We start from the raw sequence: 16,916 nt of genomic DNA on the forward strand, positions 1-16,916 counted from the left end.
GTGAACATGCATTAATGTTCCAGTTTGGGAGTTAAGATATAAAGAATAGACCAAGACTCAAAACTCTTTTTCCTGTTTGTGCACTTCCCTCCTCTTGGCCACCTGCAGGCCCATGGAGATTCAACATCACTGTTCTATTATTATGTTTCATGGTGCTGCAAAATGTATAAATGCCAGTGCCAGCTTTCATTTATATTAAAGTACATGTGATGCCACCCAGTGGTTTAGCTCATTGAGACAGTATGACGTCCACACAGAGGTGGCCAGAGCAGGGTTGGGCACTCTTACAGCTGCTGTTGTTGGTGGTGTGTGTCTCTCAGGCTGAGGAACTGGTGTGCAGGCGGAGAGGGGATCATGAGAGCCCCCAGCTATCTAAGGATGGGGACATTATACTGGGGGGAATCTTCTTTTTCCACAGCAGGTGGAAAGACAGACAGGACACCTACATGCACAAACCGCTGCCACTGCAATGTACGAGGTAAAGTATATGCTGGAAATCTATATAAATAATTGTGTAAGAGGAAGTGAATATAGATACAATAGAGATAGGAAAGGTAATCAAACTAAATATTAAAATAAGAAAAAATATTGTTGTTGTTTCTATTAATACCACCAAATGGTTTCATTTACTATGTTATTGTTTCTCATTTAAGGACAAATTGGTTGCAATTTCATCTATTTGTGTCTGTCCACATCAAGTTTGAATTTCAGAGGGTTCCAGTATGCCCAGGCTATGCTCTTTGCTATAGAGGAGATTAACAACAGCACAGACCTATTGCCTGGCATCTCTCTGGGTTACAAGATCTATGATGCCTGTGGCTCCATTTCCAGAGGAGTGAGGGTTGCACTGGCTTTGGCTAATGGTAACGAAGTTGTATCTTCACCCTACGAGGCACCATGTGCCAGACCTGCCCAAGTGCAGGCCATCATGGGAGTGACCTCTTCGTCGCCTTGCATGGCTGTATCTACTGTCATCGGACCCTTTCATATCCCACTGGTTTGTAAGATTGGTAATAATGAATTTAAATGTGTGAAAACATGTTATTAGTGTGTAATTATTCCAGCTGGTCATTGAAAAAAGGGTCAAAATAATTGTAATGCTCTGTGTAAATGTATATTCATTTTATTTATATATTTTACATCTTTAGCTCAGAAAGTAATTTCTTTTTTTCTTTCAATTTTCTTCTAGATCAGCCACTCTGCTACTTGTGCTTGTCTCAGTGATAAAACCAAGCACCCATCCTTCCTCAGAACAATACCCAGTGACTACTACCAGAGCAGAGCTCTGGCCCAGTTGGTCAAGCACCTTGGGTGGACTTGGGTTGGGGCAATTAGAGCAAATGCTGATTACGGCAATAATGGCATGGCCACATTTACAGAAACCGCCCAGCAGCTGGGCATCTGTCTGGAGTACTCTGTATCTTTCTTTAGAACAGATCCACCAGACAAAATAAGAAAGATCATTGACATTATCAAAGCTTCCACTTCCAAGGTGATTGTTACTTTCCTTTCCCCCACGGAGTTGGAAGTGATAATACAGGAACTATTCCACCACGACGTTACTGGGTACCAGTGGGTAGGCACTGAGGCCTGGATCTCTGATTCCCATGCTGCAGCCATGGATAGACATCATATTCTGGATGGTGCCATCGGTCTGTCCATCCCCAAAGCACATGTCAGTGGCATGAGAGAGTTCATGTTGGATGTAAAGTCACTCAATTCATCGAGTGATGAGATTTTCACAAAGTTTTGGGAGAAATTATTTAACTGTAAGTTCAAGCAGTCAGAGTCAGCAGCAATGAATCAGAGTGAATGTACTGGACATGAAGATCTGACTGGAGTACAAAACAGCTACACTGATATGTCACTCATGCCAATCTTTTACAATGTCTACAAAGGAGTGTATGCTGTGGCCAACGCACTTCATAGTATTCTCGGCTGTAATGAAACATGTCACGATCAGGTGCAGCTGGATTCATTTACTGTGAGTTCACCAGTAGAGTCTTATGGTTTTTCATTAAGTCACATAAAGACAGAAAATGGTTTCAATTTTGAAAAATAAATTGCTGCACTCTGTCTGTCATCCTGTTTAGACAATAGGGCCACAAAATATTTGTCAAATAATCATCTACATTGATACATATCTTTTTAGATTTTACAGCACATAAGAAAGATTCGGTTCAAAACAAAGGAAGGAGATGAGGTTTACTTTAATGAGAATGGAGACCCAGCAGCAAAGTATGAAATTATAAACTGGCAGCTGACAGAAAATGGCATTGTGGACTTTGTCCCAGTTGGTCTTTATGATGCATCTTTACCTGCAGACAAACAGCTGAATGTGCAAAAAAGGTCTATAATCTGGGCTCAGAACTCACAGCAGGTAAACTGCCATGTGATCACTGTCATTTTTTGGAAATCAATTTGAATAGCTATACTTGTGAAAGTTATTAGCTGTTGTCTTCTGATTGCTTGTGTTGTGTCAAAATTTAAAATAGATGGTGCCGAGACAATACTGTGAAAGTCAATGGTTGCACATTTTTCTCATCATGCCTTTGTTCATGCAGGTGCCTTTGTCAGTTTGCAGTGAGAAATGTCCACCAGGAACTCGCCAGGGTCTGCAGAAAGGAAAGCCTGTCTGCTGCTATGACTGTTTAAGATGTGCAGAGGGAGAAATAAGCAACATTACAGGTGTGGTCATATTTGATGGAAGACAAAACAAAACTATAAATATTTCCATGTTTGCATGTCAATTTTGAGAAAGTCTTTTCAGCAAATAAAAAATCAATCTTACGCACTAAAAATGTATGAAGGGAGGTATTGTGGCATGCATTGTTGGCAGTATTTTTTGGTACAACTACTGTGAGTGCTTAGGTCAGACAGTTTTCATGATAAAGTTGAGTATAAATGCAATACGTATTTTCCTAAATTGATATTGTAACAATAATATTAGTAGTATATTTAGTAGTGGTAATAATAATAGTAATAGTAATAGTAATAGTCATATATTATTTACCACTCAAATTAGAAAAAGACCTATAAAAATTAATTGTCCCACTGCCTTCAAATGGTGCCTGAATATGCATTTACTTTTGGTCTTATCCACTGAGGTTGATCTGTCTCTGAAACTGCAGTAAATGTATTTAGACTGGTGAAAGCATGTTTGATCATTTATGTACACAACAGCATGATATTGCCAAATACACAATGCATAATTTTCAAGAAATAAGAACAATGAACTAAAATTAATCTATAATACCTCTTTACACTGTCCTTTATATTTTAGTTCAAACGTTCTTATCATTCACGATGATAGCATGTAGTTTCATTGAAATAAAATAAATGTAATAAAAATCATTGAATAATATTGTAAATTATATATTAGTATTATCAAAACTTCAAAGGCAACAAGACAAAACATGGTCAGTGTAGTGAACAAGAATTAAACCTGCTTCAATATTATTTTTCAGATTCCATCACATGTGTGAGATGTGACCCTGAGTTCTGGTCTAATGAGAGAAGAGACGCCTGTGTAAAAAAGGAGGCAGAGTTTCTATCATATGAAGAGGTCATGGGAGCTCTGCTCACTGCAGCCTCCCTACTTGGAACATGTCTGACTGCTGTTGTGGCATTCATTTTCTTCAGATACAGGCAGACTCCTATTGTCAGGGCCAACAACTCTGAGCTGAGCTTCCTGCTGCTCTTCTCCTTGACTCTGTGTTTCCTGTGTTCTCTGACCTTCATCGGCCGGCCCTCTGAGTGGTCCTGCATGCTGCGACACGCAGCGTTCGGCATCACCTTTGTCCTCTGCATCTCTTGTGTTCTGGGAAAAACAATAGTGGTGTTAATGGCCTTCAGGGCCACACTTCCAGGTAGTAATATGATGAAATGGTTTGGGCCTGCTCAGCAGAAACTCAGTGTTCTGGGTTTCACTCTTGTACAAGTTGTCATATGTATCCTCTGGTTAATGATTTCTCCCCCTTTTCCATTTAAGAATTTCAAGATGTTTAATGACAAAATCATCTTAGAGTGTGCTCTGGGCTCAGCTGTAGGCTTCTGGGCTGTACTTGGGTACATAGGACTTCTGGCCATGTTATGTTTTTTTCTGGCCTTTCTGGCTCGGAAACTGCCTGACAATTTCAATGAAGCCAAATTCATCACCTTCAGCATGCTGATATTCTGCGCAGTATGGATCACTTTTATCCCAGCGTATGTCAGCTCTCCTGGGAAATTCAGTGTTGCTGTGGAGATATTTGCTATTCTGGCTTCAAGTTTTGGACTACTGATTTGTATTTTTATACCAAAATGTTATATTATCTTACTGAAACCAGAGAAGAATACAAAGAAGAATATGATGGGGAAGGGGCACCAAAATAATTTTGACTGACAACAGGAGTCTCTCCATATCTGTTAAGGATTTGATGTAAAAAAAAACAAAACAAACAAACAATGAAAGAAGTCAGTTATTTTCTTGTCTGTCACAAATAAAGTGCCGTAAACAAAGTTGAAATCATTATTTTTGGTCCTTCCATTGGAAAGTACTTGTCAAAGAAAATGCTGCATGACATCCATGTTGTTGAAAGGTGCGCTCGTCAGTGTGCACGACTAACGTTCTGCTGAAAGCCTGAACACTTTTTACACTCTGTTTGACATCATGTACTGCTCAGAGGAATGTAAGGCGTAACTGGAGACCCTCCCCATCCCTGAGTCAACACACCCTGTTCCCTTCACTGTGGAGGATGTACACTGGCAGCCAAGATAATAAACTGAGCTTTGAACAACACACCATTGACATCCATAAACGCTATCAACAAAGACTCTGTCAGCCGCAAACTCAAAGCTCTTTTCCTTTCCCCCCACCATCTGCCGTTACTTTGCTGCTATGCTTCAAAAGCATAGTTCAAGCCATTTTCTACCCTCTATTGCTCCCCGTCTCTTTAATATGCTGTCAACCCACTCCCAATGCTGAACCTCCCAGACTTAAACAGCACAGCCACTGCAGACACAACACACACCTTAGCACTTGACCTCAGTCACCCTCTCATCCCACACTTTGTCCTCCTCCCATCTGGTCACAGTTACAGGTTGCTGGCATGAAAGAAAGTGAAGTTCAGTTGGAGTTTTGTCCCCTTTGCCATAACAGAACAGAATTGAACATCCAGACTGAAATGCAGTTGTGCCTGAGTTTGTGAATGTGGCATGTCAAGTTTGAGAATGTGCTGGTCGTGGGTGGATGGTGTGGGATTCATGTATATAGTTGTCAAGTTTGATGTATTCTGTCGGGTTTTATGTATTTGTGGACTGTAGGAGAAGGTGGAAACAATTTTCCTCACAGAAGGACAAATAAATCTAAATCTAATCTAATCTAAGCGTGCAAATAACTGTCCCCCATCCTGATGAAAATGCCTATGGTGTGTGTATAAACTCATGCATGTACACTTGCATGAAGGTACACTGTGAACATGCATTAATGTTCCAGTTTGGGAGTTAAGATATAAAGAATAGACCAAGACTCAAAACTCTTTTTCCTGTTTGTGCACTTCCCTCCTCTTGGCCACCTGCAGGCCCATGGAGATTCAACATCACTGTTCTATTATTATGTTTCATGGTGCTGCAAAATGTATAAATGCCAGTGCCAGCTTTCATTTATATTAAAGTACATGTGATGCCACCCAGTGGTTTAGCTCATTGAGACAGTATGACGTCCACACAGAGGTGGCCAGAGCAGGGTTGGGCACTCTTACAGCTGCTGTTGTTGGTGGTGTGTGTCTCTCAGGCTGAGGAACTGGTGTGCAGGCGGAGAGGGGATCATGAGAGCCCCCAGCTATCTAAGGATGGGGACATTATACTGGGGGGAATCTTCTTTTTCCACAGCAGGTGGAAAGACAGACAGGACACCTACATGCACAAACCGCTGCCACTGCAATGTACGAGGTAAAGTATATGCTGGAAATCTATATAAATAATTGTGTAAGAGGAAGTAAGTATTGATACAATGGAGATAGGAAAGGTAATCAAACTAAATATTAAAATAAGAAAAAATATTGTTGTTGTTTCTATTAATACCACCAAATGGTTTCATTTACTATGTTATTGTTTCTCATTTAAGGACAAATTGGTTGCAATTTCATCTATTTGTGTCTGTCCACATCAAGTTTGAATTTCAGAGGGTTCCAGTATGCCCAGGCTATGCTCTTTGCTATAGAGGAGATTAACAACAGCACAGACCTATTGCCTGGCATCTCTCTGGGTTACAAGATCTATGATGCCTGTGGCTCCATTTCCAGAGGAGTGAGGGTTGCACTGGCTTTGGCTAATGGTAACGAAGTTGTATCTTCACCCTACGAGGCACCATGTGCCAGACCTGCCCAAGTGCAGGCCATCATGGGAGTGACCTCTTCGTCGCCTTGCATGGCTGTATCTACTGTCATCGGACCCTTTCATATCCCACTGGTTTGTAAGATTGGTAATAATGAATTTAAATGTGTGAAAACATGTTATTAGTGTGTAATTATTCCAGCTGGTCATTGAAAAAAGGGTCAAAATAATTGTAATGCTCTGTGTAAATGTATATTCATTTTATTTATATATTTTACATCTTTAGCTCAGAAAGTAATTTCTTTTTTTCTTTCAATTTTCTTCTAGATCAGCCACTCTGCTACTTGTGCTTGTCTCAGTGATAAAACCAAGCACCCATCCTTCCTCAGAACAATACCCAGTGACTACTACCAGAGCAGAGCTCTGGCCCAGTTGGTCAAGCACCTTGGGTGGACTTGGGTTGGGGCAATTAGAGCAAATGCTGATTACGGCAATAATGGCATGGCCACATTTACAGAAACCGCCCAGCAGCTGGGCATCTGTCTGGAGTACTCTGTATCTTTCTTTAGAACAGATCCACCAGACAAAATAAGAAAGATCATTGACATTATCAAAGCTTCCACTTCCAAGGTGATTGTTACTTTCCTTTCCCCCACGGAGTTGGAAGTGATAATACAGGAACTATTCCACCACGATGTGACTGGGTACCAGTGGGTAGGCACTGAGGCCTGGATCTCTGATTCCCATGCTGCAGCCATGGATAGACATCATATTCTGGATGGTGCCATAGGCCTGTCCATCCCCAAAGCACATGTCAGTGGCATGAGAGAGTTCATGTTGGATGTAAAGTCACTCAATTCATCGAGTGATGAGATTTTCACAAAGTTTTGGGAGAAATTATTTAACTGTAAGTTCAAGCAGTCAGAGTCAGCAGCAATGAATCAGAGTGAATGTACTGGACATGAAGATCTGACTGGAGTACAAAACAGCTACACTGATATGTCACTCATGCCAATCTTTTACAATGTCTACAAAGGAGTGTATGCTGTGGCCAACGCACTTCATAGTATTCTCGGCTGTAATGAAACATGTCACGATCAGGTGCAGCTGGATTCATTTACTGTGAGTTCACCAGTAGAGTCTTATGGTTTTTCATTAAGTCACATAAAGACAGAAAATGGTTTCAATTTTGAAAAATAAATTGCTGCACTCTGTCTGTCATCCTGTTTAGACAATAGGGCCACAAAATATTTGTCAAATAATCATCTACATTGTTACATATCTTTTTAGATTTTACAGCACATAAGAAAGATTCGGTTCAAAACAAAGGAAGGAGATGAGGTTTACTTTAATGAGAATGGAGACCCACCAGCAAAGTATGAAATTATAAACTGGCAGCTGACAGAAAATGGCATTGTGGACTTTGTCCCAGTTGGTCTTTATGATGCATCTTTACCTGCAGACAAACAGCTGAATGTGCAAAAAAGGTCTATAATCTGGGCTCAGAACTCACAGCAGGTAAACTGCCATGTGATCACTGTCATTTTTTGGAAATCAATTTGAATAGTTATACTTGTGAAAGTTATTAGCTGTTGTCTTCTGATTGCTTGTGTTGTGTCAAAATTTAAAATAGATGGTGCCGAGACAATACTGTGAAAGTCAATGGTTGCACATTTTTCTCATCATGCCTTTGTTCATGCAGGTGCCTTTGTCAGTTTGCAGTGAGAAATGTCCACCAGGAACTCGCCAGGGTCTGCAGAAAGGAAAGCCTGTCTGCTGCTATGACTGTTTAAGATGTGCAGAGGGAGAAATAAGCAACATTACAGGTGTGGTCATATTTGATGGAAGACAAAACAAAACTATAAATATTTCCATGTTTGCATGTCAATTTTGAGAAAGTCTTTTCAGCAAATAAAAAATCAATCTTACGCACTAAAAATTCAATTCAATTCAATTCAATTTTATTTGTATAGCGCCAAATCACAACAGAAGTTGTCTCAGGACACTTTCCATATAGAGCTGGTACAGACCAAGACCAAAAATGTATGAAGGGAGGTATTGTGGCATGCATTGTCGGCAGTATTTTTTGGTACAACTACTGTGAGTGCTTAGGTCAGACAGTTTTCATGATAAAGTTGAGTATAAATGCAATACGTATTTTCCTAAATTGATATTGTAACAATAATATTAGTAGTATATTTAGTAGTGGTAATAATAATAGTAATAGTAATAGTCATATATTATTTACCACTCAAATTAGAAAAAGACCTATAAAAATTAATTGTCCCACTGCCTTCAAATGGTGCCTGAATATGCATTTACTTTTGGTCTTATCCACTGAGGTTGATCTGTCTCTGAAACTGCAGTAAATGTATTTAGACTGGTGAAAGCATGTTTGATCATTTATGTACACAACAGCATGATATTGCCAAATACACAATGCATAATTTTCAAGAAATAAGAACAATGAACTAAAATTAATCTATAATACCTCTTTACACTGTCCTTTATATTTTAGTTCAAACGTTCTTATCATTCACGATGATAGCATGTAGTTTCATTGAAATAAAATAAATGTAATAAAAATCATTGAATAATATTGTAAATTATATATTAGTATTATCAAAACTTCAAAGGCAACAAGACAAAACATGGTCAGTGTAGTGAACAAGAATTAAACCTGCTTCAATATTATTTTTCAGATTCCATCACATGTGTGAGATGTGACCCTGAGTTCTGGTCTAATGAGAGAAGAGACGCCTGTGTAAAAAAGGAGGCAGAGTTTCTATCATATGAAGAGGTCATGGGAGCTCTGCTCACTGCAGCCTCCCTACTTGGAACATGTCTGACTGCTGTTGTGGCATTCATTTTCTTCAGATACAGGCAGACTCCTATTGTCAGGGCCAACAACTCTGAGCTGAGCTTCCTGCTGCTCTTCTCCTTGACTCTGTGTTTCCTGTGTTCTCTGACCTTCATCGGCCAGCCCTCTGAGTGGTCCTGCATGCTGCGACACGCAGCGTTCGGCATCACCTTTGTCCTCTGCATCTCTTGTGTTCTGGGAAAAACAATAGTGGTGTTAATGGCCTTCAGGGCCACACTTCCAGGTAGTAATATGATGAAATGGTTTGGGCCTGCTCAGCAGAAACTCAGTGTTCTGGGTTTCACTCTTGTACAAGTTGTCATATGTATCCTCTGGTTAATGATTTCTCCCCCTTTTCCATTTAAGAATTTCAAGATGTTTAATGACAAAATCATCTTAGAGTGTGCTCTGGGCTCAGCTGTAGGCTTCTGGGCTGTACTTGGGTACATAGGACTTCTGGCCATGTTATGTTTTTTTCTGGCCTTTCTGGCTCGGAAACTGCCTGACAATTTCAATGAAGCCAAATTCATCACCTTCAGCATGCTGATATTCTGTGCAGTATGGATCACTTTTATCCCAGCGTATGTCAGCTCTCCTGGGAAATTCAGTGTTGCTGTGGAGATATTTGCTATTCTGGCTTCAAGTTTTGGACTACTGATTTGTATTTTTATACCAAAATGTTATATTATCTTACTGAAACCAGAGAAGAATACAAAGAAGAATATGATGGGGAAGGGGCACCAAAATAATTTTGACTGACAACAGGAGTCTCTCCATATCTGTTAAGGATTTGATGTAAAAAAAAACAAAACAAACAAACAATGAAAGAAGTCAGTTATTTTCTTGTCTGTCACAAATAAAGTGCCGTAAACAAAGTTGAAATCATTATTTTTGGTCCTTCCATTGGAAAGTACTTGTCAAAGAAAATGCTGCATGACATCCATGTTGTTGAAAGGTGCGCTCGTCAGTGTGCACGACTAACGTTCTGCTGAAAGCCTGAACACTTTTTACACTCTGTTTGACATCATGTACTGCTCAGAGGAATGTAAGGCGTAACTGGAGACCCTCCCCATCCCTGAGTCAACACACCCTGTTCCCTTCACTGTGGAGGATGTACACTGGCAGCCAAGATAATAAACTGAGCTTTGAACAACACACCATTGACATCCATAAACGCTATCAACAAAGACTCTGTCAGCCGCAAACTCAAAGCTCTTTTCCTTTCCCCCCACCATCTGCCGTTACTTTGCTGCTATGCTTCAAAAGCATAGTTCAAGCCATTTTCTACCCTCTATTGCTCCCCGTCTCTTTAATATGCTGTCAACCCACTCCCAATGCTGAACCTCCCAGACTTAAACAGCACAGCCACTGCAGACACAACACACACCTTAGCACTTGACCTCAGTCACCCTCTCAGCCCACACTTTGTACTCCTCCCATCTGGTCACAGTTACAGGTTGCTGGCATGAAAGAAAGTGAAGTTCAGTTGGAGTTTTGTCCCCTTTGCCATAACAGAACAGAATTGAACATCCAGACTGAAATGCAGTTGTGCCTGAACTTGTGTGTCTCTGACATGTCAAGTTTGAGAATGTGCTGGTCATGGGTGTATGGTGTGGGATTTTTATATATAGTTGTCAAGTTTGATGTATTCTGTCCAGTTTTATGTATTTGTGTACTGTAGGAGAAGGTGGAAACAATTTTCCTCACAGAAGGACAAATAAATCTAAATCTAATCTAATCTAAGCGTGCAAATAACTGTCCCCCATCCTGGTGAAAATGCCTATGGTGTGTGTATACACACATACATGTACACTTGCATGAAGGTACACTGTGAACATGCATTAATGTTCCAGTTTGGGAGTTAAGATATAAAGAATAGACCAAGACTCAAAACTCTTTTTCCTGTTTGTGCACTTCCCTCCTCTTGGCCACCTGCAGGCCCATGGAGATTCAACATCACTGTTCTATTATTATGTTTCATGGTGCTGCAAAGTGTATAAATGCCAGTGCCAGCTTTCATTTATATTAAAGTACATGTGATGCCACCCAGTGATTTAGCTCAATTAGACAGTATGACGTCCACACAGAGGTGGCCAGAGCAGGGTTGGGCACTCTTACAGCTGTTGTTGGTGGTGTGTGTCTCTCAGGCTGAGGAACTGGTGTGCAGGCGGAGAGGGGATCATGAGAGCCCCCAGCTATCTAAGGATGGGGACATTATGCTGGGGGGAATCTTCTTTTTCCACAGCAGGTGGAAAGACAGACAGGACACCTACATGCACAAACCGCTGCCACTGCAATGTACGAGGTAAAGTATATGCTGGAAATCTATATAAATAATTGTGTAAGAGGAAGTAAGTATTGATACAATGGAGATAGGAAAGGTAATCAAACTAAATATTAAAATAAGAAAAAATATTGTTGTTGTTTCTATTAATACCACCAAATGGTTTCATTTACTATGTTACTGTTTCTAATTTAAGGACAAATTGGTTGCAATTTCATCTGTTTGTGTCTGTCCACATCAAGTTTGAATTTCCGAGGGTTCCAGTTTGCCCAGGCTATGCTCTTTGCTATAGAGGAGATTAACAACAGCACAGACCTATTGCCTGGCATCTCTCTGGGTTACAAGATCTATGATGCCTGTGGCTCCATTTCCAGAGGAGTGAGAGTGGCACTGGCTTTGGCTAATGGTAACAAAGTTGTATCTTCACCCTACGAGGCACCATGTGCCAGACCTGCCCAAGTGCAGGCCATCATAGGAGTGACCTCTTCGTCTCCTTGCATGGCTATATCTACTGTCATTGGACCCTTTCATATCCCACTGGTTTGTAAGATTAGTAATAATGAATTAAAATGTGTGAAAACATGTTATTAGTGTGTAATTATTTCAGCTGGTCATCGAAAAAAGGGTCAAAATAATTGTAATGCTCTGTGTAAATGTATATTCATTTTATTTATATATTTTACATCTTTACCTCAGAAAGTCATTTCTTTGTTTCCTTTCAATTTTCTTCTAGATCAGCCACTTTGCTACTTGTGCTTGTCTCAGTGATAAAACCAAGTATCCATCCTTCCTCAGAACAATACCCAGTGACTACTACCAGAGCAGAGCTCTGGCCCAGTTGGTCAAGCACCTTGGGTGGACTTGGGTTGGAGCTATCAGATCAAATGATGATTACGGCAATAATGGCATGGCCACATTTACTGAAACTGCCCAGCAGCTGGGTATCTGTCTGGAGTATTCTGTATCTTTCTTTCGAACAGATCCACCAGACAAAATAAGAAAGATCATTGACATTATCAAAGCTTCCACTTCCAATGTGATTGTTGCTTTCCTCTCCCCCATGGATATGGATGTACTGATACATGCGTTGTCTCACCACAACTTGACTGGGTACCAGTGGGTAGGCAGTGAAGGCTGGATCTCTGATTCCCAGCCTGCAGTCATTGATAGGCATCACATCCTGGATGGTGCCATCGGTCTGTCTATCCCCAAAGCACATGTCAGTGGCATGAGAGAGTTCATGTTGGATGTGAAGCCGCTCAATATATCAAGTAATAAGATGTTCACAAAGTTTTGGGAGACATTATTTAGATGTAAGTTCAATCGGTCAAAGTCACCAGCAGTGAATCAGAGTGAATGTACTGGACATGAAGATCTGACTGGAGTGCAAAACAGCTTCACTGATATGTCACTCATGCCTCTTTTTTACAACGTCTATAAAGGAGTGTATGCTGTGGCCCACGCACTTCACAGTATTCTTGGCTGTAGTAAAACATGCAACAACAAGATGCAGCTAGATCCATTTACGGTGAGTTGAACACCAAAGATTTTACCGATGGTTTTTACATTAAGTGACAAAAACACAAAATGGTTTCAATTTTGAAAAATAAATTGTTGCCCTCTGTCTATCATGTTGTTGAGACAATAGAGCCACAAAATGTTTGCAAATAATCATCTACATTGATACATATCTTTTTAGATTTTACAGCACATAAGAAAGATTCGGTTCAAAACGAAGGAAGGAGATGAGGTTTACTTTAATGAGAATGGAGACCCAGCAGCAAAGTATGAAATTATAAACTGGCAGCCGACAGAAAGAGGCATTGTGGACTTTGTCCCAGTTGGTCTGTATGATGCATCTTTACCTGCAGACAAACAGCTGAATGTGCAACAAAGGTCTATAATCTGGGCTCAGAACTCACAACAGGTAAACTGCCATGTGATCACTGTCATTTTTTAAAAATCAATTTGAATAGATATACTTGTGAAAGGTATTAGCTGTTGTCTTCTGATTGCTTTTGTTGTGTCAAAATGTATTCTTTCTTTTTAATTTATTATTATTTTTTAATAGATGGTTGCTGAGACAAAACTGTAAAAATCAATGGTTATACATTTTTCTCATCATGCCTTTGTTTATGCAGGTGCCTTTGTCAGTTTGCAGTGAGAAATGTCCACCAGGAACTCGTAAGGGTCTGCAGAAAGGAAAGCCTATCTGCTGCTATGACTGTTTAAAATGTGCAGAGGGAGAAATAAGCAACATTACAGGTGGAGTAATATTAAATGCAAGACAAAACAAAACACAAATCTAATAGTTGTCATGTACACATGCCACTGTGAAGGAATATCATATTTTTGCATTCTGATTTTAAAGGTATGACTTATACAGTCATCATGCCATCTTTTAAGCAACTCAAAAATCTATTGATCTCGAAACTAGAAAGAAAGTAGAAATAATGACATCTCATTTCATGTGTATAAGACCCAAATCATTCAAGATAACACATCATGAGGTTACCCATTTATTATCTCATAATCTTGTAGAGGCCTGGAGAAGATGCAACATGGACACAAAACAAGACAAATGTTGTGAACAAGTCTAACATCTGCTATAATATTTTTTCAGATTCCATCACATGTGTGAGTTGTGACCCTGAGTTCTGGTCAAATGAGAGAAGAGATGCTTGTGTAAAAAAGGAGGCAGAGTTTTTATCATATGAAGAAATTATGGGAGCTCTGCTCACTGCTGCCTCTCTACTTGGAACATGTCTGACTGCTGTTGTGGCGTTCATTTTCTTCAGATACAGGCAGACTCCTATTGTCAGGGCCAACAACTCTGAGCTGAGCTTCCTGCTGCTCTTCTCCTTGACTCTGTGTTTCCTGTGCTCTCTGACCTTCATCGGCCGGCCCTCGGAGTGGTCCTGCATGCTGCGACACGCAGCGTTCGGCATCACCTTTGTCCTCTGCATCTCGTGTGTTCTGGGGAAAACAATAGTGGTGTTAATGGCCTTCAGAGCCACACTTCCAGGTAGTAATGTGATGAAATGGTTTGGGCCTGCTCAGCAGAAACTCAGTGTTCTGGGTTTCACTCTTATACAAGTTGTCATATGTATCCTCTGGTTAATGATTTCTCCCCCTTTTCCATTTAAGAATTTTAAGATGTTTAATGACAAAATCATCTTAGAGTGCGCTCTGGGCTCAGCTGTAGGCTTCTGGGCTGTACTTGGGTACATAGGACTTCTGGCCATGTTATGTTTTTTTCTGGCCTTTCTGGCTCGGAAACTGCCTGATAATTTCAATGAAGCCAAATTCATCACCTTCAGCATGCTGATATTCTGCGCAGTATGGATCACTTTTATCCCAGCGTATGTCAGCTCTCCAGGGAAATTCAGTGTTGCTGTGGAGATATTTGCTATTCTGGCTTCAAGTTTTGGACTACTGATCTGTATTTTTATTCCAAAATGTTATATCATCTTACTGAAACCAGAGAAGAATACAAAGAAGAATATGATGGGGAAGGGGCACTAAAATCTTTTGATTAACAATAGGAGTTTCCCTGCATCTGGTGAGGATTTGCTGTAAAAAACAATTAAAGAAGTCAGTTATTTTCTTGTCTGTCATGAATAAAGTGCTGGACATCCCAAAACTTTCTCCAGCTAAATGAAAACAAATTTGAAATCATTATTTTTGGCCCTTCAAAGGCCATCCCTGTTTTCCAACAACATCCTGGCGTCCTGTGTATAAATGTCACCATTGCCAGATTATATATTCATTTATATGCAGATGACACCATGTTGTACTGTACTGCAAACGATGCAGACAAAACAAAATTTATGTTGTTCTCCAGATCACAAAACATAACTCCTGACAGCTTCATCATCTCTACCAGGAATGGTGCAAATATTGAAAGGGTGACAGAGTATAAGTACCTTGGTATTTGGATTGATGAAAAGTTAACCTTTAAGTGTCATGTTTCCAAGCTTGTGTCTTTGTTGAGAATCAAAATTGCTTTCTTTTATAGAAACAGACCCTCCTTTCCACTGCATTGTAGAAAGATGCTTGTTGAGGCAACTTTTTTATCGGTTTTAGATTATGGTGATATTTTATACATGCATGCCTCTGCTGCCACTCTGAAGCCCTTGGACTCTGTTTATCACTCAGCCTTGAGATTCATCACTGGAGATACTTATGACACTCATCACTGTGACCTGTATACTAAGGTTGGGTGGCCCTCTCTCAGTGTAAGACGGGAAAGACACCGGGTTTTATTTATTTATAAAGCTCTTATGGGTCTTTTACCTTCTTACATTAGTTCTATGCTCTCTTTTAATGTGGGTTCTTATCATACTCGGTCCAGTGATTGGATCATGCTGCAGGTGCCAGCTGTTTTTACTGATCTTGGAAAATCCAGTTTTTCCTATTGCGCACCTGCAACATGGAACAAGATGCAGAGCCATTTAAAGCTTTCCTCATTTTTATCCATAGGGCAATTTAAATCCTTAATCGTTTCATGCTATGCTTCTAGGTGCTCCTGTTTTACTTGATTAATGGTTTGCATTTTTACTGTTTTTACTCATCATTGTTGCTTTTGTTTATCTTATTTATTTTAAATGGGTCCTTCTTCTATGGCTTTTATTGCTCTTCCTCTTACTCATTTTTATGTAAGTTTTATGTCATTGGCTTTTTCCATGTCTAAGTGCTTTTGTTTTTATTGTTTTACTCGGCTACATTGTAAATGAGGTCTCTACCTCAATGTATTTTCCGAGTTAAAATAAAGGTTGAATGAATGAATGAATATTTGACATTGTCCTGATATGTTTTGATCCTAGTTCTACCATGTAAAGCACATCACCTTTGTTTTGAAAAGTGCTGTAATGTTACCCATTTATTATCTGGTAATCATGTTGTGTCTGTCTTGTTGCCATAAATAGACAGGCTACTCCTCTCAGTTCCACTCATGGGGAAGGGAAACTTTGCCTGCCAAAGAGAAAGTTTGTTTTTTCTAGTAGGCTTACTCCTTCCATTGGAAAGTACTTGCCCGAGAAAACGCTGCATGACATCCATGGTTTGGTCTTAAGCAGCAGAAACAATCTGGTACAGAGTCCTCTGCAGTCCAGCGTCTTTATGCTGTGCTTGATTGCGATGAGTCCCAGCTGTATTGGAGCCAGCTCCCACCCACCTGGTGAACCACATCCAGCCCCTGCCAAAAAAGCAAACACAGGAAACAAAGCCTCAATCCTCTCCACAGTACACAAGAAAACCCTAGAGTTTTCCAAACCACCACAATACAACACTGATTCCAAAAAATGTGGAATGCTGTGGAAAACATAAATAAAAACATAACAACTTGCAAATTAACAGTTTTCCAAATTGTTCCCAAGCCATGCAGTAATATCTTTTCTACAAGAATGTGTTCACAATGTGGTGAGCCTCACTCCATCCTTGCTTGTGAACAACTGA

At 40.0% G+C, this 16,916-nt stretch overlaps 3 protein-coding genes across 3 annotated transcripts; all 3 read left to right on the forward strand.

The window, feature by feature from the left end:
* Positions 1–284: 284 nt before the first annotated feature.
* Positions 285–4,384, forward strand: LOC139335893 (extracellular calcium-sensing receptor-like). Its single transcript, XM_070969680.1, has 6 exons — positions 285–478; positions 700–997; positions 1,190–1,984; positions 2,153–2,380; positions 2,565–2,688; positions 3,468–4,384. Exons 1-6 carry the CDS (start codon positions 447–449, stop codon positions 4,382–4,384), a joined length of 2,394 nt encoding a protein of 797 aa, XP_070825781.1. The 5' UTR covers positions 285–446.
* A 1,353-nt stretch (positions 4,385–5,737) lies between these two features.
* LOC139335894 (extracellular calcium-sensing receptor-like) lies at positions 5,738–9,934 on the forward strand. Its single transcript, XM_070969682.1, has 6 exons — positions 5,738–5,931; positions 6,153–6,450; positions 6,643–7,437; positions 7,606–7,833; positions 8,018–8,141; positions 9,018–9,934. Exons 1-6 carry the CDS (start codon positions 5,900–5,902, stop codon positions 9,932–9,934), a joined length of 2,394 nt encoding a protein of 797 aa, XP_070825783.1. The 5' UTR covers positions 5,738–5,899.
* Positions 9,935–11,289: 1,355 nt separating this feature from the next.
* Positions 11,290–14,984, forward strand: LOC139336083 (extracellular calcium-sensing receptor-like). Its single transcript, XM_070969962.1, has 6 exons — positions 11,290–11,480; positions 11,702–11,999; positions 12,193–12,987; positions 13,159–13,386; positions 13,601–13,724; positions 14,083–14,984. Exons 1-6 carry the CDS (start codon positions 11,392–11,394, stop codon positions 14,982–14,984), a joined length of 2,436 nt encoding a protein of 811 aa, XP_070826063.1. The 5' UTR covers positions 11,290–11,391.
* Positions 14,985–16,916: the final 1,932 nt, after the last annotated feature.

Source organism: Chaetodon trifascialis, chromosome 9 (genome assembly GCF_039877785.1).
Source record: "Chaetodon trifascialis isolate fChaTrf1 chromosome 9, fChaTrf1.hap1, whole genome shotgun sequence".
NCBI lineage: Eukaryota > Metazoa > Chordata > Actinopteri > Chaetodontiformes > Chaetodontidae > Chaetodon > Chaetodon trifascialis.

Coding starts and splice junctions, on each gene's coding strand:
- LOC139335894 (XM_070969682.1), top strand. CDS start 5,900: ATGCACAAACCGCTGCCACTGCAATGTACGAG. Junction 6,451..6,642: donor GACCCTTTCATATCCCACTG/GTTTGTAAGATT, acceptor ATTTTCTTCTAG/ATCAGCCACTCTGCTACTTG. Junction 7,438..7,605: donor TGCAGCTGGATTCATTTACT/GTGAGTTCACCA, acceptor ATATCTTTTTAG/ATTTTACAGCACATAAGAAA.
- LOC139336083 (XM_070969962.1), top strand. CDS start 11,392: ATGCTGGGGGGAATCTTCTTTTTCCACAGCAGGTGGAAAGACAGACAG. Junction 11,481..11,701: donor CTGCCACTGCAATGTACGAG/GTAAAGTATATG, acceptor GTCCACATCAAG/TTTGAATTTCCGAGGGTTCC. Junction 12,988..13,158: donor TGCAGCTAGATCCATTTACG/GTGAGTTGAACA, acceptor ATATCTTTTTAG/ATTTTACAGCACATAAGAAA.
- LOC139335893 (XM_070969680.1), top strand. CDS start 447: ATGCACAAACCGCTGCCACTGCAATGTACGAG. Junction 998..1,189: donor GACCCTTTCATATCCCACTG/GTTTGTAAGATT, acceptor ATTTTCTTCTAG/ATCAGCCACTCTGCTACTTG. Junction 2,381..2,564: donor GGGCTCAGAACTCACAGCAG/GTAAACTGCCAT, acceptor TTGTTCATGCAG/GTGCCTTTGTCAGTTTGCAG.